Source organism: Loxodonta africana, chromosome 7 (genome assembly GCF_030014295.1).
Source record: "Loxodonta africana isolate mLoxAfr1 chromosome 7, mLoxAfr1.hap2, whole genome shotgun sequence".
Lineage (NCBI taxonomy): Eukaryota > Metazoa > Chordata > Mammalia > Proboscidea > Elephantidae > Loxodonta > Loxodonta africana.
This window is the reverse complement of record NC_087348.1, coordinates 90,579,390-90,603,568: the sequence shown is the minus strand read 5'-3', so window position 1 is coordinate 90,603,568 and position 24,179 is coordinate 90,579,390. Positions and strand designations below refer to the sequence as shown.

The 24,179-nt window shown below is 53.5% G+C and overlaps 1 protein-coding gene across 6 annotated transcripts; it reads right to left on the bottom strand.

Moving 5' to 3' along the window:
- Window positions 1-5,315: 5,315 nt before the first annotated feature.
- On the bottom strand, window positions 5,316-24,046 carry P2RY2 (purinergic receptor P2Y2). 6 transcript variants are annotated; one of them, XM_023538983.2, is made up of 3 exons: window positions 23,918-24,031; window positions 17,492-17,615; window positions 5,316-13,469 (listed from the first exon to the last, which is right to left on the bottom strand). In XM_023538983.2, the coding sequence occupies exons 2-3, from the start codon at window positions 17,578-17,580 to the stop codon at window positions 12,332-12,334; spliced, it is 1,227 nt and encodes a 408-aa protein (XP_023394751.1). In that variant the 5' UTR covers window positions 17,581-17,615; window positions 23,918-24,031; the 3' UTR covers window positions 5,316-12,331. The 6 variants fall into 6 exon arrangements, with proteins under 6 accessions (XP_023394751.1, XP_023394752.1, XP_023394750.1 ...); XM_023538984.2 differs by lacking the exon at window positions 23,918-24,031 and adding an exon at window positions 23,668-23,898; XM_023538982.2 differs by lacking the exon at window positions 23,918-24,031 and adding an exon at window positions 16,163-16,420 and having other exon boundaries at window positions 17,423-19,552.
- Window positions 24,047-24,179: the final 133 nt, after the last annotated feature.

Below are 24,179 nucleotides of genomic sequence, written 5' to 3'. Positions count from 1 at the left end.
GGCAGGAGTGGTGACCAGCAAGCCTTCACAGAGAAGGCGCTTTTGAAGTAAGCCTTGGAGGAGGAATGGGGAAGGGCACGCAGGCCAAAGGGCAGCCCGGGCAAAGTAAGATGCCTGAAATGGCTTCTGCAATGCACCAAGGCTTGTGGTTAGTCCCTGGAGACACTGTTCAGCTGCTCTGACTTTTCTGGCAGCCGATGAACCTAGGGCATCTCCTAATTTACTTAATGATAGGCCAGAGCTCTGGTGCCTGCTCAGCTCAGCCTAGAGCCTTGGAACAAATGGACCAATTAAAAGGCTATCATTAGGGAATTCCAGGGAAGAGGAAAAAGCCGTTGATCAAATCAACACCCAGCTGCCTTGGGGCAGGTTTGGGACCTGCTGCAGCAGAGTTCATTCTCTACTCTGCCCTCCTCCCCCAGACACTGCCCTAGATCTGGGGACCATCCCACCACTCCATCCTCTACCCCTACTCACTGACCACTGTGCGGTACCTCACTAGACCTTCTCTGGATCTTGGTTTTATTGTCTACAACACCTTGCAGGCATCTCTCCACTTTCCTCTTATGCCCCCACTCCCCTGCATACCATCAGGAATCCTGTTGGCTCTTCCTTCAAAATACTCCTGCCTTCAGTCCAAGTCTTACCACCTCTGTTGTCACCACCTGGTCTCGGCCCCCACAGTTTCCCTCCTGGATTCCTGCAGTAGCTCCTCCCTCGTCTCTTTGCCTCAGTCCTTGCCCCACTATGCTCTATTCTCAGCATAGGAACCAGACCCATCCTTCTTAGTCAGACAGTGACTCCTGCTCGGAAGTTCACTATGGCTTCCCAGCTCACTCAATGTCCCACCAGATCTCCCTTCTCCTCTGACTCCACTGTCTCCCTCTCCTTTTGGCCTCTCCACCCCAGCAACAGCAATACTCCCAAACTCCACTAGGAGTTTTCATTCTCACGGGAGGAGACACGCAGCACAAATAAAGTATGAAATAAGCATGGTTGTTATTTAGAAACCCTGGTGGCATAGTGGTTAAGTGACGGAGGCTGACCAAAGGGTCGGTAGTTCAAATCCACCAGGCGCTCCTTGGAAACTCTAGGGGGGCAGTTCTACTCTGTCCTATAGGGTTGCTATGAGTCGGAATCAACTTGATGGCACTGGGTTTGGTTTTGGGTTTTTTTTTTTTTTGGTTTTATGGTTATTATTATTTTTTTATAATGAGTTAACTGAATTACAGGGAGGCAGGAGACTTGCCCAAGGTCAACTGATTAATGAGTGGCAGAGCTGGGGTTCTAATGTAAGTCTGTCTGGACCAAGTTTTCTATGCTTCATGAATAGGGCACCTGGGCTTAGGTGGAAGTAAAAGCTTGGGTAGAGGTGTGGATGAGAGAGCATGCGAGGGGGATGTAAAGGTGGGGCTGGCGAGCCTGCTTCGACTTCTCCTCTCTGACTTTATGCTCCCTATCCCACCTCAGTGGCCCAGCTCTTGGGCCTCCCCTTCCATTTGATTGAGAATCAGACACATTTAACTACTGGTGTGCTGGTGGGATCCAAATTCCAGGCATCTTGTGGGTGGTGAGTGAAGCCTAGCTTCTGCCTAGATGCCAGTGGCAGGGGGCACTAGGGGGACCATCTGTGCTGGTCATGCCTCCTGGGGGATGGAGTCCAGTTTTGGAGGCTTCCCAAGGACCTCTGGTGGAGTGGGGGGAGGGACTGGAGTGGGACAGAGGGAGAACCGGGGGTGTCCAGGCTGAAGAAGAGCCAATCCAAGTCATGGCTGTCCTGGGCTGAGGGGCAGATATGCTCTGTGCCCAAAGACTCCAGTGAGGAGGGCTCTTCCACAAGAAAGAGTGTGTCTGGAGGGTGGAGGTGGGGGCAAAAGATGTTGGGGTGGGCTATCAGGAAGGTATAGAGGGGTCTCTGCCCTGGGAGGGGGGTGGTGGCTAGCTAGGCCTTTTCTGAGGCCCACCCTCTCTGAGGGGTGAAGATTCTGGTTTCTCTTCCCTGACCTCAGGGCCATGAATCCAGCTCCAGAGCTGCATGCCTTTGAGTGATCCAGCTCCCCATCACTTGGCATCCATAGACCTGGGGCTTAGATGTCTACTGGGCAGCCAATGAAAGTGGGGGTACCCCAGCTGAGGCCTCCTTGAAGGCAAGCAGTAGGTCAAAGGAGACATTGGTCCCATTCATTGCCTCTGAAACTCCAAGCTGGGGAGACTGGGCCTTGTTAGCTCCTCAGTCTTGCCTTTAAAAGCTAGCTGGACACAGGGTGTTCCTTTGTAGGAATCATAGACTACACAGTGCAGAGCTTTGTCCTGTTGCCAGAGTGTACCATAACAGGTCAGCCAGGGGCTGTCAGGCTCTGGATAGGGCCATCTCTGGGTGCTGTTGGGGCAAGTAGGCTGGGCGGTCCCTCTCCAGACTGCGGGGATGGAAAACTGAAGTGTCACATGCTATTATTCTTTTAACAAGCAAGAGGCAGCAAATCTGTCAGTGTCATCAGCTGGCACCACCAGGACGCACCTGTAGTCATCAAAGCCAAGCTTATTACTGCAGCAAAGACTTCACCTTTAGGGATCTATGGCTGTCTCTAAATGGGGGAGTTAAGGAAGGGTTTTGAGGGACTAGAGTTAGTCAAAGGGCAGTTTTTGACAGGAATTGTAAACCAGGGAGTTGCTGAAACTTGAGAACACAGGTGTCTTTGCAGAATATTATTCATAGGTCATTTTGTTTGTGGTCTTGGAACAAGTGAGTCTAAACACAATGGGTGTTTCTGAGTGTGAGTTCAGATTGTCTGAGATGGACATCATGGCTTGGTCTGACATTGTTGACCTGTTTTGCAAGCCAGGAAGTATTTAGCAAATTATGGTCCCTGATTCAGTTCACAGTCACCCCTGCTCCCCAACAGCTTAACTGCCAGCAGGACGATTTTCATCTCATCCCTCCACAGGTGCAGCCCCTGACTCTGCTTCTGCAGCTGGCTCTGGCCACCAGAGGGCAGCAGGGCACGGTCAACAAACCTGGAACCCGCAGTAAACTAAGGGTAGACAGAGAAGGGCACTGAGCCAGCACACAAGAGGGAAGGAATGGGGCTGAGGCATCTTAAACACCACCTGTCTGCCTCTATTTGCTCTCAGGAATTCTGGGGTCAGGGAGGGAAAGGGGGAGGGAAATGGGGAGTGGGAAGGTAAGGAGGGGAGGGAAGACCTTGAGAAGGGGAAAACAGAAAGCGAGGGAGGAGTGAGGAGGGAGGGGTTGGAGAAGGAGGTGAGGGAAGGAAGATAGGGAAGGAGGGGGACGTCGCAGAGTTCGGAGTGGGATCCTCTCTCCAACTCCCCATCTTTTCCTGCCATCCCCAAGCCCATCCACTTCCATCTCCTGGTTTTGGTGTGACCTCCTGGCAGCCTCTTCTGGTCCCTCATTGATCTCCCACAGGCTGGCAGCCCACCTGTGGCCTTTCTCCAGGCACCCACCTTGTGTCACTAGTTCTCCCTCATACAAAGATGTGACCACACACATGCATGCATGCACACGTGCACACACCTATTGGTGCAGACTGAATCTGTAGCAAACTTTTAAGCCCCCCGCACCCCCCAACACTATGCAGTTGCTTGGGGCACAGAGGTTGGTCTAACAGTTTAATCTCACAATGAGGTGGGACTTTTCATGTGGTTGCTGATTTGGAATTTGGCTCCAAGACTTAAATCTGAGGACACACAAAGGTAAAATACCCTACTTTCCAAAGACCCTGAAGACAATTAGGGTCAGAAGCCTTCTCGGAGTCTATGACCTTAAATCTCTACAACCCTCCACCCTGACTCTACAAGCTGAACACTGGATTCACACTGGGCTTAGGAGACTTTCTGCAGTTGTGAGTTCTCAGCCTGTGTGTGTGTGTGTGTGTGTGTGTGTGTGTGTGTGTATTAGGGAGGGGGAGTGAAGGTTTTCCCTCTCCCAAGCCAGGTAAGGGGGTGCTCTAGGAAAATCACTCTGGGAGACTAGTGGTGTATCAGTTAGAGCCCCAGCAGGAAAGACCTGGTACACTCACATGGAGTAACTTGGGGTAGTTTAATGAAGAGGCTTTTTTACAAGGGTTTGGGCAGAGTGGAGAAAACCCCAAGGGTGCAATGCTCTGAGATTAGGGGGCCCCATTACCCCTTCTAAGCCTAAAGAGGTGAAGGGAAAGAGTGCTCTGGAAGCCAGAGGGAAAGAATCATGCAGAGAGGGTCCTCTACCTCTCCCTCACCCCCCACTGAAGTTCAATCAAGGGGTAAAGTCAGACCATGGCAACCTCACAGGAGGGAATCTTGACTTCACCGCCCGTCTTCCTTCCTATCTTCGACTTGGCTCTGTTGGCTGAACCCAACCAGCAGCCAGAGGGCCCCAGAGTAGGTTGATGCAGTCCCTATAGGTCAGCCTCCTTGCAGAGAGCAAGGTCGGGAAGGCAAAACGCAAACATGGAGGGGCCAACGGAAGATAGGCCACAAAGTCTTCACATCAGGGGAATCTGTGGATGTCTCCAAACGGGGGACAGCTGCTCAGGACTTGCCCAGGTTTATCCCATCAGTCTTAGATACAGCAGGGCTGGGCAGGGGGCAGTGGGGAGACTGCAGTGGCTTGAAAAAAAAAGGTGGGTTCTCATTGGGCTATAGGGGTGCTGCAGATGGAGCTGGGCTTGAGCTAGAGATCAAAGACCTTGGGGTAGACCTCCAGGTGTGGCAGCTAAAGAGGCATCACATAAGAGGTCCAGCTGCCCCCAAAGAATTGAAAACAGGTGTTCAAACAAATGCTTGTATGTGAATGCTCATAGCAGCATTGTTCACAATAGCCAAAAGGTGGAAATAACCCAAATGCCCATCAGTTGATGAATGGATAAACAAAATGTGGTGTATACATACAATAGGAAATTACTGAGCCATAAAAAAAGGAATGAAGTACTGATGCATGCTACAACATGAATGTACCTTGAGAACACTATGCTAAGTGAAAGAGGCCAGACACAAAAGGGCAAACATTCCACGTATATGAAATATCCAGAATAGGTAAATTATAGAGGCAGAAAGCAGATTGCCAGGGCAGGGGAGAGGAGGGAATGACTGCTTAATAGGTATGGGGTCTCCTCTGGGGGTGATGAAAATGTTTCGGAACTAGACACAGTGATGGTTGCAAGCTGTGAATGTACTAAATGGCACTAAAGTCTACACTTAAAAATGGTTTATTTTCATGTTTTGTGACTTTCATCTCAAAAAAAAAAAAAAAAAAAAAAAGAAGCATCACCAGGGTGACTCCTCTAAAAAAAAAAAAAAAATTCTGAAAAATCTACACAAGGGCCTGGGTAGAGGGCTGGCTTTGGAAGGCTCTGCACAGAGGGGACCTGATGGCCAGGTTGTTGTGATCTGAGAAGTGAGGACTGCAGAGAGGGATAAAGCAGCCCCAGGGTAGAGGTACAGTCTCCTTCCTCCCCACCAGCCCCAACACCCAGAGTAGAAAGAGATCCAGAAGAGGTGGAGGCTGCTGCTCTCAGCACTGGGGAGAGAGAAGGAACGAGCATTAAGCAGGGGATTGAAACTTTCAAGCGGGCTGATTTAATTTTTTACGCAAAGGTGACTCGAAGTTTTGGAATTTGCCAGAGAGTTTGTTTATGGATGGGAAAAGGAAATTAGACCTCACTGAGCAGGGAGCAGTGATGGGAGAAAAATAAAGGTGTTGCATGTTTGTAGCTTACTGCACGCTCACTGTTCAATGAACTGGGAAAAACAAGTATCGTCAGTTCCATTTTACAGATGAGGAAACTGAGTTTGCAGTCACAGAGCTGGTGATGGCTGAAGGCAGGGAGGTGGCTTCAGGTCACACAGCAAAAGCTGTCCACTCTTTCCCTTCTCCTGCCTCAGCTTCTTTGTCTCCCCTCACCCCCACCACCAAAAAACCAAAATAAGCTTCTACTTGTCAACCCTGAGTTCAGTGTAAGTTAAAGCCACATTTGGTAAAAATAGGACTAAATGGGGAGAACAGACTTCACAGGCCCTGCCCTGAGCTCAGAGCCCTGGTGGTGTAGTGATTAAGAGCTCGGCTGCAGCTCAAATCCATCAGTCGATCCTTGGAAACCCTATGGGGCAGTTCTACTCTGTCCCATAGGGTCGTTATGAGTCAGAATCGACTCAACAGCAATGGGTTTGGTTTTTGGGTTTGCACTGGGCTCAGGAGCCCTGGTAGCATGGCGGTTAAGTGCTCGGCTGCTGGCGGTTTGAACCCACCAGCCTCTCCACAGGAGAAAGATATGGTAGTCTGGTTCTGTAAAGATTCACAGCGTTGGAAACCCCATGGAGCAGTTCTACTCTGTCCTATAGGGTGGCTAAGAGTTGGAATTGACTTGATGGCAACAGGTTTGGTTTGGTTTTGACACTGAACTTACTGCTCTGAGGGCAAAATTCAGAGATGTACCCACTCCCTCCCACACCACTCAGGCTTCTTCTGGGGCTTCCAAGTGAAGCTCTCACTCCCAGGAGGCACAGACTAGTGCTAATGAGGGCATTAGGCAGCAGGAACAGCAAGAGAGCCCCAGGCTCACATCTAGCCTTCACCCTGACCACTGTGTGACCAGTGAGAGGGCCTTTCTGGGCATCAAGTCCCACTGAGAAGCCAGACAATCCCTGGGGCCCCTACCAGGAGGGAAAACTCCAGATTCCACTGTGGCTGTATTCTCCCAGAGGATTCACGTGCCCTTTCACAGTGGCCTTCAGGAGTTGACAGCCCCAGGAAGTTATGTCATTGCCAAGGACCCGGACGGGGAGGGCCGAGGGTAGGCCAGGGGAGTTATCTGAATGCAGACAGATCCCACCCATCACTGCCAGACAATGGCCCAGGGCAGCCATTGTGCTAAGAGTGGAAAATCCTTTTCTGATTCCATCTCCAGGGGCTTAAAATAGTCCAGGGCAGAGGGTGGAGCCCCTGGGGACAGGATTTGGGGCTGAGGAATGACTGTGGCCAGCCGGGCTCCTTTTTCCTGGCTGGGACAGGATCGGGTCTGGACATCTGACTGAGCTGGAGCCAAGACAGAGGCAACTCCGGCAAGCCCCTACTGAAGGAAGAGTGGCTGGGCAGAAGCCCAGCCCCATTGCAGAGGGGATCTGATGCCCAGAGGGGTGAAGGGACTCACCCACAGTCACATGGGGCATCAGGGCAGAGGAGGGTGAGAGTTTGACTTCTAGGGCTCAATTCTCCTCCCCCGCCCCTGCACACACACACATACACACACAGGACAACAACACACCCACTGGGAAGACAAGTTCATCCCTCACTCTGCAGCCTGGTCACTCCTGGTCAAGCTCTACCCTCCACCCCATAGGAGGCAGCAGCATCAGGCGTTGGACTACCTGCTCTCCAACGTACTGGCTGGTGGCAGTGAAGTAACTTCGCCTCTCTGGCCACTTGATGACAGAGGAGACCCACTGTCCCACTCCAGTCCTCAGAGCAGATTGCCCAGACGGATTTGGGAATGCCCAGGGGATCGATCAGCTGTAGTGCCTTTGAGGAAAAGTCTAGGCAGCTGATGCCTTAACTGAAGTAGACAGAAGTAGAGGGAGGCAGGCTCTAGAGGGTGGTCCAGAGAGGGCAGGCAGGTGGCCTCAAGTCACACAGCAAAGGCTGCCCATTCATTCCTTGCTTGGGCTCAGCTCCAAGCCAGTCTCACCACCCCAGGTCTCCAGGTTGAGCCAAGGTACAGCTGTAGTACGCCATGGCAGGCACCACCAGTCATGGAAAAATGGCTAAGCCTGCTGCCACGAGTGGGTGGGCACTCTCTAGCCCATAGGGACTGGTTCCTGAAGCTTGATATTGGGAGCACCCTCCTCTTTCTCATCCCACTCTCCCTGCTGCCCTTTGGTAGCCAGGCACCTGGACAAGGTTCTGTGAACACACACAGGCCTGTGTGCCTGAAAGCTACCCAGTGCCAGTCAGGGCAGAGGATGGACCTGCTTCCCTTCTCCCACACCTGGGGAGGTCTCGGCCACAGTGGGTCTCTGGGCAGGTCAGGCCTCCTGCTGCTCACTGACCAGCACACCAACCTCTCCTTCAAACACCTATCCCAGTGTGATTACATATTAAATGATGTCACTTCTGTGAGGGCAGGGACCGGCTGGTTTGCCTAGGTAGCCTTCCAGCACAGGGTCTGGTATATAAATGCTTACTACTTACCAGGCACTGTTCTAAACACTCCTTGTGTGTTATCCACTCAGTGAAGCCTCCCAGTGCCCTAGGAGGGAGGTAGTATGATTATCCCATTTTAGAAATGAGAAAACTGAGGTGCTGCAAGATGAAGTAACCTACCCAAGGTTCCACAGCTGAAAGAAGTGGAGACAACATTCAAACCCAGGTGGCCGGGGTGTAGGGCCTGTGCTCTTAGCCCCATCCTCTACACACTGCCTCTCTTGTCTTGAATCAAGGGTCACTTATGGACCCTTGCCCCTGGGGGTTGCGAGTGGGGTAGGATACTGAAAAGGGAACTAATCTGGCATCAGCTGGACCTGGATTCCATGTTGACTAGCCCACTTACTGCCTGTATAACCCAGAGCAAGTTACTCCCTTGTCTACTAAATGGGCATAAACTACATAGGGTTATTGTGAAGAATAACTAATATAATGGATGTGAGAGGGTCTTGCATGGTGCCTGCAACATAGGTAGTATGTGAGCTCCCTCCCCCATGTGCCTGACTTTAAACAGAGGTCAGCCCAGAGCTGCCATGACGAGTGGTGGCAGAAGGGTGGCTTTGGTGGCCCGACCCAGACCAAGACTGGAGCAGCTGCTCTAGGAAGCACGTTGTCCAGGGCCTTCCCTGGCCTTGGAGGGTGAGGATGGGAATGTCTTCTAGGATTCTCCCCTCCTTCCTGGGCCCTGAGACACCTGCCACCCAGGGCAGAGACCCCTACATGTCAGGACCCTGTCCTGGTGGCACGAAACGCATTGAGAACAGCTGCTGCAAGCAAGTCAGCAGGCATTTACTCCCCTATGCCCCTGCTCCCCCCCCAGCCTTGTGTCTCTGGCCTTGGCTTCACAGCTCTGTCCACCCTGGTTGGGAAAAGCGGGGCACTGCAGGGCATGGCTGGATTTGTACAAAGGCACTGACCTGCGCTAATGGGGCAGGCAGTGGAACAGCAGGAGCAGCCTGAGGGCCCCCAGCTTACGTCCTGGCGCCGCGCTGACCTGCTGAGTAATCTTGGGCAAGGCCCCATCGCCTCTGGCCTTGAGCCTGCAGCTGGACTGGATAATCCCTGGGGTCCCTATTTGTGGCTGTGCCATCTGGGAGACTCACATGCCCTTTCACAGTTGCCTTCAGGAGTCAACAGCCCCAGGAAGTGATGTCAGGGTTGGGAGGTGAGGAGGGGGCAGGGAGGCCCAGAGAATAAGAGGAGGTAGTTTGAGGGCAGGCAACTCCCCTCCCACCCCCACCAAGACACACACACCCATCACTGCTGGACAATGGTCTGGGGCTGGGAGTGGAAAATCCTGCTCTTATTTGAGCTGAAAATAGCACAAGGCTGCGGGGTCAGGAACTTTACCCACCAGGCGGGTAGCCCAGGCACTCTGCAACAAGGTAAGATGTCCACACAGAGGGCCTGCCCATACAGGTGCAGCCTGACTGGGGTCAAAAGGTGGGACCCTGCACCTGTCCCTGGTTCCCTTAGCACCTCCATGCCTCACCCCCACCAGTGCCTGTCATAGGATTAGAGGGTGGGTGAGCCCCTCCTCTCACCCAGGGCCCATGCCCTTAGAAATCTGCAGACAGTTGGCTCTTAGAAGCTTCTTGGGGCTGGGCCTGAGTGGGGCCACTGTGGGGCGCTGGGTTCTGGGGGTCTCCCGGGAAGCTGCTGGAGGAATAGGTTAGCAGGCCATGAGGGCATTGGGTTAAGGGGTAACTTAAGCCTGTGGTGGCCACAGAGCCACCCCTGGCTACGGATGCACATTCAAGGGGCTCCAAAGTCAGCATGTAGCCCCTGTCTCTCAGTCCTGAGGGGGGCAGAGCTCAGCATTCACACTTCAGGCTAGCAGAGGATCTTACCTGAGTAGGGACTCCCTATAAACTGGGATGAGGTTCGGCCTGAGCAGAAGCTGGTGGGAAAGAGATTATTAGGCTCAGGCCTGCAGTAAAGGCTCAAGGATAGATTGTGAGAAGTGGTCACCTAAGGGTGGAATAACCAGTAAGCAAGGTACACACGGGCTTACTTGTGTTTACTTGCTCATCTGTAGTGAACAATTTCACATGGGTTTTACCACATCAAAACTGTGGTGAGAAACAGGTGACATTGTTCACTACACATTAGTAAGTATGTACAAGTAAGCCCATGCATACCTTGCTTATTGGGCTATCTGCTCTGTGTCACCAGAAGGCCTGGAGGGATTCTGGTTACATTAATAGAAGTACAGCACCCAGAATGTGGGAGGTGACCATCTCACAGTACTTTGGGCAAGTTACCCACATAGCATAATTCAGTGTAATCATTTGAGCCTAGGCCAGTGATGGATCTAAAAACTCCATCACATGACGGAGCTGGGAAGCTAGGCTCTGAGTGGAGAAATCGGAGGAGGCAGGTCTCGGGGGTGGAGAGAACGTCTCTCAGGCAGAGTGGGTCCATCACAGGAAAAGGGATCTCCCAGAGGGTGAGGGAGTGTGTCCCCATCCCTGAGGTCAAGAATGAGGCTTATCCACTTTGCCCTGTCCCTGCAGGCTGGGCCCTGTCCAGCTGAGCTCCCCAAATTGGTTCAAAGTGGCCCTGGCTGCGCTCAGATCCTGTCACAGGTAAGGCCCTCTCCCCCACACCAAGCCGTGATCCAGCCTGAGCTTTAAGCGTCATATCATGCAGCTGGTATTTTCGCAGGATGCAGAGGACTGGATGGGAAGAGGAATGAGCCTCTTAAACAGTTACCCACAGTGCAGGGCAAACCTCATGGTCAGGGCAAGGAGCGAGCCCCAACTTGGCCTTTTTGTGACCTGGCCCCCAGATGTCCCGCCTTGAGCCTGGGTGCCAGCTGCCCAGCCTGCCTACAGTTTCTGCACTCCCTGCTCTCTTGTTCCCATGGCTCTGCCCAGAATAGATCCTGCACCTGTATGTTCTCCTCCTGGTGAAATGCTCTTCTTAGAACCCAGGAGTACCCCAACTCCAGGAAGCTTTCTCTGGCCCTCGAGTCCACAGCCCCAACCACTCAGCATCATCCAGTGGTGTGCTAGAGTTGACCTGTATCTTTTTGTAAGAGCTGATTGTTAAATTTTCAGAAAACTTGCTAGGGGGTTGACATCACATTGGTAGCCTGAAATTGACCATGGTGGAAATATTTACACCGTGGCAATTGGCAATGCCACAAATAAGGGGTACCCCACACCTCCACCACAGAGCCAGTTGAATGGTTTAACATTTACTAGCACATGACTGGTCAGCCCATTGAGTCCCAGACTGGGGAATCCCCAAGGCCTAGGACCCCACCTGACTCTTCTTCGTGCTGGGCACAGAAGCCAGTTGGCTTTAAAATGGAAGATAACCTGATAACCTTGAGTCCAGAGAGGGGGTCCCTTAAGTAAGTCTACTCCTGGGGAGGCAGATGGCAGAACAGGTTAAAAACAGGGCCCTGGTGCGGGTGGTAAGAGCTTCCCAGGCTACATCCCCATTCCTAGGCCACTCATCAGCCACAGCTCAGCTTAGGAAGCAACGAAACCTTTAGTATAAGTTACAGTTTCAAACTGGCTCCTCGTCCAGGGGAGCCTACAGATGGATTTATGGCACCAGTCCCCAGATGTTCATCTCTTGGGCTAGGGGAATTCCTCAGAGTTGAGTCCACTGTGATCCCAGCCTCCTCCATGACTTCTGTAAGTGACTTAGCTCTGGCCACTTACCCCGGTCCCCTAGTCACCCTGTGACTCTGCCCCACCCCAGGTAGCTATGGCTCAGATTCTGCTACGTGACCTTGGTAAGTCACCTTCCTTTCCAAACGGGTCTCAGTTTCTCCATGTGACTTGATTAGGCCGAACTCCAGCCTAGGTATCTTGGCAGGCACCAATGGCTATTTACGTGGGTCAGGCCAGGGCGAGGCATTGGCCCTGAACCCTTGCCTTTTCTGAAACCTTATTCCCCAACTCATACATACAAATGATGACTGGGGACTATGGGGACTGCTGAGCAATCTGGACCACAGTGTGTCCTGAGCCCCTGCCACAGGATGGAGTTGGGGTCATGGCTCCCTTGGTCATCTGGCATGAGTCCACATGTGGGGAGACGGTCTCATATGAACAAGTCTTGGTCCCCTCCAGTCACCCACACAGACTTGCACATGGCCAAAGGGTACAGGTCTTACAGCCGGACATCCGTAGTGTTCTCGCCACCAGCTGGCGTAGACTCTGTCTGTCTAGAGCCCTCACTGCTGGCTGACAGGTTCTCTGTCCTCTTGGTGTCATTTTTGCCAGGCCTGCGCATGCCCAGCCTGCGGCGAGCCTGGGTGGTAGGGATGGGGCCTATGGGTGGCTTGGCTTCACGGGCAAAGCGCACGAGCCTCTGCCCAGCCAGGAAGTAGAGCACGGGGTCAAGGCAACTGTTGGCACTGGCCAGTGGCCGGGTGATCTTGTAAGCCATGTTGATGGCATTGAGGGTGTGGCAGCTGAGGTCAAGAGAGCGGAAGGAGTAGTAGAGGGTGCGGGTGACGTGGAAAGGCAGGAAGCAGATGGCGAAGACAGTCAGCACCACGGCAATGGTGCGCACTGACTTTCGCTTGGCCCACGGCAGGCCTCCTGTGGCCCCAGAAGTTGGCTTTAGCAGCCTCTGTGCCATGAGCACATAACAGACCAGGATGATGGCAAAGGGCACAGTGAAGAGCAAGCCCAGCATTACGGAGCTGTAGGCCACGAAGTGGCTGAAGAGCTCCGGTGCCGAGGTGTCGTGGCAGGTAATGCGGGTGCCACGCGTGCTGGTGGTGACGAAGTAGAGTACAGGTGCCTGGCAGGCCAGCACCAGTACCCACACGGCAGCTGCCACCCGGCGGGCATAGTGGGCCTGGCCCCAGCGCAGTGAGCGCAGGGGTCGCAAGACACCCAGGCATCGGTGCACGCTGATGCAGGTGAGGAAGAGAATGCTGCAGTAAAGGTTGGTATAGAAGAGAAAGCGCACCAGCTTGCAGAGCACTGTGCTGAAGGGCCAGTGGTCGCCACGGGCGTAGTAGTAGACCAGCAGCGGCAGGGAAGCCGCGTACAGTGCATCCGACACAGCCAGGTGGAACATGTACGTGGTGGAGGCATTCCAAGTCTTGAGGCGGCACAGGAAGGCATAGAGTGCCACAGCGTTCAGACACAGCCCGAGCACGCACACTATACCATAGGACACAGGCAGCAGCACATACTTGAAGTCCTCGTTGAAGCGGCACCTGTAGCCCAGCTCATCCCCATCCCAGGTGCCATTGTTGGTGCCATTCCAGGGGTCCAGGTCTTCCGCCATCACCCTGCAGGGGAAGGGGGTGGGGGGAACAGACATCAGGGCCATGGCCAGGGCTCAGCGGGGAGGCCTGACATGCCCACCCTGAATAGAGCCATGAGGGGCCCCAAGTATCCTTGTTCAGTCTTTGTTGCCATCTGGTCTGGATCTCTCCCTGGACCCAGAAAACCCAAAGCCTTCAAATCACAGAGTTCTAGAGCCCTGGAACCTGGAGAATGCATGAGATCCATGAATATCAGAACCATACAATTCTAAAACTTTAGAAGAGGGGTAGTCAAACTATAATCCGAGGGCTAAATTCAGTTCACCAGTCTGTTTTGGTGAATAAAGCTTTATTGGAACACAGCCACACCCACTCGTTTATAAAGAGTTGAATAATTTGGACAAAGACCATATAGCAGCAAAGCCTAAAATATTTACTCTCTGACCATTTACAAAAAGAGTTTGTTGACCCTGCTCTAGAATTTCCGGATTACAGAGCTCTAGATATAGGATTCCAAGTTCTAGAATCTGAGGATCTGGTGGGCCCAGAGGGGTATAATTTCAGATTCATTGAAAGGGGCCTTTGAAGCTGACTGGCTCTGCCTCACACCCAGTGTCCACTGCCTGCTGGGATGTTCCTGAGCAGTGGGCTACCCATTTCCTCCTGGAGGCCTTAGTAAGTTCTTTGCTTTAGCTCGTCTATCTACTCTCCAGGGAAACTCTGGCCTTATGCCTGGTATTTGAGGTTATTTTCCCAAGGGTTCCCCTCTTCAGTCATTCATTAATTCACTCAGCAAATATTTTTTAGGACTTCTATATTCTGGAACTTTCTACATCTGTAAACAATAGTCCTGCCCCTGGCCTGTGAGGCTGCCCAATGGGCAGTGACCCTCCTGGAGATTCCAGGGAAGACTGGGGTGGAGGTAGGGGTGGGGGGCAGAAGGGAACTTCTTTTGAGGGGCAAATTCAGCTTCCGCTAGGTCTTCCCAGCTTCTCTTCACACACCATTACTATCTTGACATTTCTCTACCTTATTCTTAGTGGCATATAACGCACCCATGAGGTCTGACTGCCCAGCAGACAGTGAGCTCCCAGACAGCAGGACTTTGGCTTCTCTCCCCTCCCCATTCCACCAATGTGACCAATAGGAGCTCTCTTAGCTAGAAGGTAGGCAGCAGGCATCCCGGGCTGGAGGGAAAAGGTGTGCCTAATAGTCCCAGAAGCCAGGCTAGAAGTCACAGCAGGAGTCCCAGGCAGGCAGGTTTTAGACAAACACAAAGGATAACTTTCTAATAGGGTGAGGAGTAGGGATAGCTGATGATACTCAAACTTTACTACTAATGTGCTCTTTAGAAATGTTACTTTATTTATACCATACCACATGTTTCTGGGAGTCAGGGCATCACCCCCAGGTCTCCAATAATGAGGCTGAGACACAGATTATTTTAGTAATCTGGCCAAGGTCACACGCCAGTAAGTGGCTGGGCTGCAATTCCTACCACAGTGGAAGGTGCCATAGGAGGGAGGGTGTGAACTACCTGCTCCTGGGGGTATGCAAGCAGCTCTCAAGCAAAGGCTAGGCAAGAGGGGTCCCTCTGATTGGAGGAGGGATAGGAGAGGGAGGTGGCCAAGAGGAGGCCTGGCTTAGGGCTGGGTGACATGGAGGGGTCGGGAGGAGGAGTAGGGGTAGGGAGAGGAGAAGATGTGTCATGGGATGTGTGGATGGCGAAAGCTGGGACCATTGCTGGCTCACAGAAGCTGTGGGGGGGGGGTGAGGAGGATGGAGTGTGACACCAAGGACCAGTGGAGGGGCCACACTCTCACCTGGGGACAGAGCCCCGGCTGGAAGCCAGTTGGCCACAGAGCCTTGGATACATCAGGTACTTCCTACCCTCGTGGAGTCTCAGACCTCTCATGGGCCATATCTCCTGGCTTTGGAGAACTACAGCCCCCTAGCTCCCCCCATGAGGTCCTTTCCCCTCTTGAGACAGTAGGGTGGCTTCAGCCATGCCGGGCACACACACCCAGGCCCACTCCACAGGGCTGCCCTGCTCCTTTCCCAGGGCTGAGATCTCTTCCCTTTGTAATCCAGATCTCATCTCTGCACTAAGAGTTTCCTACTAATCACTAATGGTGGAACCTCTGACACTGAGAAGATGGGTGGAGACTTCCTTAAGTTTTCCCGTGAGCAGAGGGAGTTGCCCTTTCCACCTGGTCCCAGCCTCCACCCTCCTGGGCCAGCTGGGGACTCGATCACCGTGGCCCCAGTCTAACCTAACCCTGCCTGCCCCCTCCCTCCACAGGCAGTCTCAGTAACCTGTGAGTACATTTTCCTAGCTCTCCACCCTCTCTTTATGGAGATGGCCAAGTGCAGACGCTCTCCTTCAGGCCTCCCCCTTTGCCTCTCCAGCTAATAGAAAAAACTAATGGGTTTCCTGGCCCCAGATGCCACTTTGGGGCCTCACTCCAGGCACCCTAGAGATCATCTCTCCCCTAATTTGTTCAACACCACTCATTAGCCCTTCTGTGCCCAGTTCTGGCTGGCCCTGTTCCTAAGGAGCTCCTAGTCTGGAGGGGAAATATGAGCCATTTAAATGCCCTTCCAGGCCTCCCAACTCTGTTTGTGCTGTTCTTTCTGCCTAGAAAGCCTTTCTAGAACCTACAGAGCCTCCAATGCATTCTATCATTCCTCAAGGCCCTTCTCAAATGTCACCTCACCTCTGAAGCTCTCCCCTTCCACCACCACCCGGGGTGTTCCTCATGCCATGATGGTAAATTGTCCGTTCACGCTCTACCCCAATACACTCCAGGTGCTCTTGGAGGGCTGGGTCCATCTGATTTTCCTCTCTGTCCCTATCATCCAGCAGGGACACGTGTTACATGAATGAAGAGTGATGCACAAGAGGTGATGAGGGCCCAGAGGAGGCTTAGCGTTATGAAGATGCTTCTCCTTTTCCTTGCTTTTTTGAGGGCCTCCTGGAGAATAGTGATGGTTAAAGATTTCTTAGTTGCTGACTCTGGGTGGCCAGGGGTCACCCAGACTTCGTGGGATCCCAGCCTGCCTGGGGTCTGCTCCCACTCCAGAAAAGACCTGGGCTATGTTTCCTTCTCTGGACAGGCCAGGAAGCCACTAGGGGGAGGGGAACTGGACACAGGTGTCCTGGAGATGGCTCAGCTATCCAAACCAAGGCCAGGCACATTCTTTTATCTCATCCATCTCTGGCCCAGGTCATGGGTCAGTCTGGGTCAGGACCCCCCAATCCTGGAGCCCCCCCCCCCCGCTTCGTATGGGCTAAACTTGGCTGAGCAACCTCCATGCAGCCTCTTCATTTCATCCCCCTGTGAGTTGGTATTGACTTGACGGCTACGGTTTTTTTTTTTTTTGGTCCTCCACCCTCTGTTGTTGTTGTTGTTGGGTGCAGTCGATTCTGCCACAGAGGTTAAGCTACTTGCTCAAGGTCACACGCCAGGAATTGGAAAAATATGCTTAACACCCAGGGCTCCAAAGCCTGAGTTCATCCCAGCCTTGGATGAGGGAGCAGGGCAGAGCAGAGGCTAGAGCCAGACACCTGCCTTAGGACTCTTTTGCTCTAACCCCAGTTCAGCTTATACACATGCACACACGCCCACCAACCCCCAACACATACACAACCTGGCCCTACTACCTACCAGCTGTGTGACCTTGGGTGAGTTACTTAACTACTCTGAGCCTTTGTTTTCTCATCGAGGTAACTAATGGGACTACTATAAGGATGGAAACCCTGGTGGCATAGTGGCAAGGTGCTATGGCTGCTAACCAAAGGGTCGGCAGTTTGAATCTCCCAGGTGCTCTATGGGCAGCTCTACCCTGTCCTATAGGGTTGCTATGAGCCAGAATCAACTTGATGGCAATGGGTTTGATTTTTGGTTTTACTATAAGGATTAAGTGCCTGCCGCTCAGTCCCCCAGCCGAAGGGCCCCGCCTTCTCACACACCTACCTGACCACCTGCTCTGGCTGTCAGGATGCTCACTGCCTGCTTAGGCTCCTCACTCATGAATGCACACACCTGGACCAGGCTGCAGGGAACTCTGCAGGAAACAGGAAAAACAGGCCGCCCAGCCCGGGGCTGTGCCCTTGCGTCAGTTCTTCCATCATTTCTCATGGCAGGCAGCTGCTGCTGCCGCTGGCTCCTGCAGACACAGGGAGGTGTTGGCAGCATGGGCTCTGAGTCTCAAGATGCCAGCCAGGTCAAGCCTTCTCGGGGCCACCCCCTCTAACTTTGGCCTGCTTAAGGCAGAAAGACGACCTGGTGTGCTTGCACTGGCAGGAATGCCCTCTGCAACCTGCTTCCCTCTACCACTGTCCACCCCCCTTGAATGCAAAAGGGATGGGGTACTTGCAGCCTCCTTCCACAATCACCCCCTTTTGCAGGAGGACGGCTCTGCTGGGGGAAGGTCTTCCCTCATATCCTGCAGAGCTGAGAAGAGTCGCCAGCACCCCCTCCCTCAGTCCTGGCTCTGTGATTCTGCACAGCAAAGAAACAATCAATACCCACTTTGTCCAGTAGTCACTCTGCGGTAATTCCGCCAATATACTTTCACTCCAGCTAGGTCTCTATCTGGAACACTCCCCTTCTCCACTCCTTCCTCTAACCATTTCTCCCTGGGCGTTATAAACACACAAGCCACATACCTACACACACAGGCATAGACACACAGATACACAGTCACAGTCAGATTCACACTCAGCCTTCTCTAGGGCCACAAAGCTAGCAAATGGCAGAAGCAACCCTGACCTGTCTGATTTCAGAAGCTGTGGCCCTGACCCAAGGCCTCATGGTAAGACTGGAACCCGGGTCTTCTGAATTCCGGCCCTGGTTCTGATCTCTTCAACCTGCAAGCCCCTCACATACGTCAGGTACAGCAGGGCTTCAGTGAAGGGATGATTACCTGGTGGAGGCACCCCTGTCTGGATGGGCAGGTCCCAGCATGCACCAGAACCTCAAACGCATCACTGGAGAAAGAGAGCTTACTGCACCTTGCCCCAGTAGTCTCGCGTTGACATAGGCCAGTGGGCTGGTAACTATCTGCCAGTCTGCTCTAGTGACAAGGTGAAAGAGCATCACCTTTTTCCACCCCATTCTGCCAAGGGATCACTCCCTGTCTTCTCCTCCCTAGGAGATGCTTTGACTCTACATGCTACGGTGGAACACATCACTTTCACCATCCTTCCAGATTTCAAACCTCAGAGACATGGAGCCCGTCACTCACTAAGTCCATGGGTTCAACCAGTCAAGTGCCTCAGACATGCACCATGTGGTCCCCACCCCGCAGCCCCCACCTTAGGCCAGCCCTGTGTTTTTCCTTCAGATCCCTGCACCAGCCTCCTCACTGTTCTTGCCTCCACCCCTGCCCCTGCCTGCCCGTCTTTCACACTGCAGTCACGTGATCTTCCTAAAACACAAATATGACCACATTACTGTCCAGCTAAAAATCCTTCCATGGCTCCCTATTGTCCTCAGGCTAAAGTCTAAGCTCCTTAGCCTGGCATTCAAGGCCCTGGCTGATCTGGTCCTGTTGCCCCTTCAGCTGACTCTCCCTCTCTGTTCCACCCTCACCTTCCTGTCTCAAGCACATCAAATGCCACACCATGGTCATATCTTCGCTCACAAAGTCCCCTCTTCCAAGGACACCCTCCCCTACCTTCTAACACCTATATCATAACAAGAGCTTCCACCACTTGAGTGTTTTCTCTGTGCCAAGTTCTGTGTTAGGTGGCTTCATTAATTCTGAGAGGCTCAGAGAGGCTCAATAACCTCTCCAGGGTCACAAAGCTAGCAAATGGCAGTAGCAGCCCTGATTTGCCTGACTTCAGAAGCTGTGGCCCTGACTGCTACCCTCCACCCTCCAAGGCCCAGGTCCTCTCCTCCAGGAAGCTCTCTGGCCAGCCCTCTTTGCTAGAGGGAGCACCCAACTGGCAAGATCCAAGATCTCTCTGGCACATCTCCAGTGTGAAGCAGCACGATGGTTATTGTACCCATCTCACAGATAAAGAAACAAAGGCTCAGAAAGGGAGATAGTGACTCATCCAAGGTCACCCAGTAAGTCAAGGGCAGAACCAAGTCTAGTATGCAGACTACTTGGCCCCCCCCGCCCCCCCGCCAACGCCCTCCCCCACTCCAGTCCTATCTCAGACTGGGTCTTTCTTCCTTTGGCCCCAGGATAGAGCCCAAACCTAGGAGGAGGGGCAGAGGCCATTCCCAGGCCAGAATTTCCAGGGCTGTTGGACTACATTCCAGCTACTCTGCTAGGGTGGCTCTGGAATGTGCCTGCCCACCAACCCACCTGGCTGGCCCTGTCCAGCTTGGAAGGAGAGAGTGTTCTGTTGTCACACTCTGGAAAACCCCACTGCCTGCCTCTGCCAGGGGTGGGATGCTGCGAGGGGAGACACAGGACTTAGGCCCAGAACACCATGGAATAGGCATGGGAGGGCACTAGGAAGGTGGGAAATTGTTGGGGCTTTTTGGAAAAACCTAGGTAGCTGAGGGTGGGGGCAAGACGCTGGTTCAAATCCCAGTTCTGCCATTCCCAGCTGTGGGACCTGGATAAATCTCTTAACTCTAAAACCTAAGCCTCAGTTTCCTCTCAATATAACAACAGTACTGCCTTATAAGGAGCCCTGGTGGCGCAATGATTAAGCACTAGGCTGCTAACCGAAAGGTTGGAGGTTCAAACCCACCCAGTGGCTCTGCAGGAGAAAGACCTGGTAATCTGCTCCTGTAAAGATTACAGCCAAGAAAACCCTAAGGGGCAGCTCTCCTCTGTAACACGCGGGGCATCTATGATCAGAACTGACTCGACGACACTGAACAACAACGGCCTTATAAGATTGTTGAGATAGTTAAATGAGATGCTTTAAACTCACTTTATGAGATAATTAAAAGGGAAGATTTCAGCTCGTGGAAAAGGCAGGTAGGATGGGGTATCCCAGGAAGCCACGAGGGGCAGGAAATCCCACAGGAATTGTGGGCAGTGGCTGTAGGTAGTGAGATCACAGCCAGACTGACCACAGATCCAGTTTCCCACATCAAAGGCCATTCTCAGAGGGGAGGGCAGTTCAAGGACCACCAGCAGGGACCAGAGCCCCATCACACTTCCTTATTCACTCACTCTTTACAGAGGTCACCACATCTCTATGCCTGTGCCTGTGCAGAGTGCCTGGGGACTCTGAAGTGGAAGAGACCCTTTCCTGCCCTCAGGGAGCTCATCATGAAGGTGGGGGGGGGTGGGATTAGAATCCAAAACAGACAATGACAACTCAGGGTGGTGGAGGCTGAGGGAGGCAGGGGCACCCAGAGCTGAGGGAGCCATAATGCCACTCATGGGAATGGTGGGGTGGTCAGGGGAGGCTTTCTGGAGGAGAGGACACCTGAGCTGTATTTTGGAAGATGAGTAGGAGTCAGGTGGGGGGAGAGAGGGGAGAAGCAGAGTAAGCAAACCTGGGGAAAGAGATCACAGTTGGGGGAACTATCAGTCATCCCTGTGGCTCAAGGGGAGTAGAGGGGATGAGGCTGGGTTGGAGGACAGGCTTAGGATTCTGGAAGTTATCCCCTGCCTCCTTTATGTCCTTCAAGGGACTGAAGGCCAGTAGGCCCCCCATCCTTGCCTGGTGTGCTTTCTGGGTCACAAGCACTGGGCTGGGCTGGGCTGGGCTCAAAGAAAGAGTTGTTGACGGGGGGGGGGGGGCGGGTGGTAACCTCAGATGCTATCAGTAGGTGCCGTAGTGGTGCGAGGCCTTTGGAGCCTTCTGGAGGCCCTACCTAGCGCTCTGTAGCCCCCTCTCAAAAGCTCTCTCCCTTTTGGCTCTGGCTGTGAGGGTCACCCGCGGGGGTTGAGCTCAGAGCATCTGAGTGGATGAGTCTCAGATCAGCCAGGCTGGTTCTCCCACCTTACAGATGAAGAAACCAAGACCTGTAAAGAGGAAGGGCCTTACTCGAGGTCTGGTGCTGTAATTATTTTCCGTGTGGGGCAGTGCCCAGGGCAGGACTCCAAACCACCTCTCCCACCCTGACCTGGCACAGTCCAGCCCAGCACAGCACGAGGCTATGGAGATGACTGCTGAACCAAATTGGTTCAGAATCACAATTCCTTGGATATCACCCCAACCTATCACATCCAAATCCCTCTAGCCGTATTCAGAGGCGCCCTGGATTCAGCCTCCAACTTGGAAGCAACCAGGCTGTGCCATCTTGGTCAAGTCACTCCCCTCTCTTGGCCTCAGGCTCCTCACTGATGAAGTGGGGAAAATCTTTGCTGGTTGGGACAGGTCATGAGAAACAAGTGAGATGAGGGGGCAGATGGGTGCTCTATGGTGCTAACAAATCATACCCTGCCCTGAGGTGGGGGCTGTGTCTGCCTGTCATGGCAGGGAGACCCTGGAATACATGAGCTACCACAGCAGGGGTTCCTTCCAGATGTCCCCAGCACAGGGGCACAGCTCATTAGCAGAGCAGCCAGGAAAGGATCCTGAAAGAGGAGCTGTGCTCAGGCTTGAGGAGAAGCAAGAAGGACCCAGCTTGGGATGAAAGTGAGACTGGGGAAACCCAAGAGAGAAAATGGGATGGAAGCGTATAAGGTGTTAAAAGTGAGTCTGTGATTCTGATACCGTTTCACTCTGAGTAATTTCCAGGATACTAAGTCCAATTCTAAGAGTATGTAGTTCTGGAAGTGAATGCTAAACATTTCTTCAATTCTGTTACTTGCTGCTTCGATAGCCTTTGGTTTTCAGAGTCCCAGAACCACAGGAGTCTGGACTCTCAGAGTGATACAATCCTAAATCACATTCCAGGAAGCCACACGGTCTCAGCAAACACTTGCCAATCCTCCTGAGTGCCTGGTCTGAGAGGTACCCTGCAAACCCAGGCTGGGATCAGGCTTTTTTGGGCCCTTTAGGAGCTTCCAGGCTGGATGGAGAGAAAGGCACCCACATAGACCGAGTCCACCTGGGAGATCAAGTCACGACCAAGGGAATTCCAATAACCGTGAAGCCCAGAGCAAACCCTACCAGGCCTGGAGAAAATGGTCAGGGAGGGCTTCCTAGAGGATGGGTCTTTTGAGCTGGGACTTGACAGTGGATTAGGACTTTGTCAGGTGAGCAAAAGGGTAGAGAGAGGCGCACTGAAGGCGGAAAGAGGGGCGTGTGCAAAAAGCCAGTGGTGTGAGAGTGTGGTCTGTTGGGCAGAAGGCCAGGGGTCATGTGGGGCTGGCATGGAGGGTTAGGTGGCATAGAATGTGTGGGGCCTGAGGGACTCACATGAAAGGTCTTGAATGCCAGGCTGAGGCACTTGGCCTCTATCCTGGGGACAATGGGGAGCCATGGCAGGGTGTAAACAGGGAAGGACATAGTCAAAGTTGACCTTTACAATGATGGTGCCACATGGCAGGTGGATAGGACTGGATAGGCAGGGGGGAGTCTAGAGGTGGGTGACCAGGGAGGAGATTGTCCTTTCAGTGATTCTGAGGGGATCTGATCCCTTGGCCCTGATTTCCTATGACATGGGAGTGTTTCTTTCTTGCCCACGGCCCACATGCAAGACCCCTCCTCCCACAAGCTGGAAGCCAGATAAATACCTGGATCCTCCCCCCACCTCAAGACAAGGGGGCAGGGGAGGGAGGTCTGAGGGAGGCCCTCTTCCCCTACTCCAGTGCCCAGACCTCCCTTTCTGGGGGCCTGCAATAGCGGTGAAAAGGTACCAGGACAAATCTTTCTGAAAAGCTTCTCTGACCATGAACTTCCCCTACTCATAAACCCTACATGGCTCACTATTGCCTTCCTCCTGACTGACTTGCCACAGCACCACTTGCCAGATCAAAAGTCCCCCGACAGAGGCTTAACTGTCCTTTCACCGCCAAGCCCCTTCCACCCCTGTTGCCCCCCATCCCCCCTCCCCAGTGGTACAGGCGCCCAGGCTTGGCGTGCCACCCACCGAGAGATCCCCTGGAGGAGGGAGGCGCAGCGAGTCTCCGGCAAAGTGTACGTGTGGGGAGGAGGGGGGGTGTTCCCGGGTATCTGATCGCGGCTGCACGCCTCGGAGGCGCCCACACGAGAGCACAAACACAGGCAAACTCTACAAGTTCAGCTACCCGACCCCGCAGGGACGCATGTACTCACTCACTCACTAACACAGACTTTCTCAGAGATGCGGACACACACAGCCTATTCCGCGTATCGGTCCAGTCTCACCGAGATCGACGCTCCACTGCGGACAAAGTACCAGCGCGCATCCCCGGCTGCACGCTCACACGGTCCAACTACTCGAGTACATGCTGGGTCGGAAACTTGCTGGGCTCAGACAACTACAGTATACCTGTCCCGACTCTCTACTTGCCCAGGCGGAGCCGGGACCCGCGCAAGTCTGACCCACCGCGTCCCGGAAGCCCCGCCCGCGGACCTATCCCAGTCCCCTGTCCCCTTCATGCCTCCAGCCCCTCACCTCCGCGCTGCTCCTGTCCGCCAGCTGAGCCGCGGCCGCCGCCGCGGGGACCCACGTGCTTGGGAGGCTTCACGGTCTCCTCCCCGCGCGCCGGCCCCTCCTCGCTCTCCACCCAGGCCACTAGGCCAGGCCCGGGGCGGGGCGGACTCTGGACAAACCCTGGCACACTATCCCCCTCGCTCTCCCCGCCCCAACAGACACCCTGCCACCTGTTCCGGGGCGCTGCTCGGCGATATGGCTGCTGGGTCAGCGCTCCCAAGCT

Bases quoted from the DNA above. Each gene is read 5' to 3' on its own strand.
- P2RY2 (XM_023538982.2), bottom strand. From the start codon at position 16,278: ATGGACCCAGCCCTCCAAGAGCACCTGGAGTGTATTGGGGTAGAGCGT. The intron at 13,470-16,162 runs GTGAGGTGACAT...CTTCCCCTGCAG, and splicing joins GGAAGGGGAGAGCTTCAGAG to GGTGATGGCGGAAGACCTGG.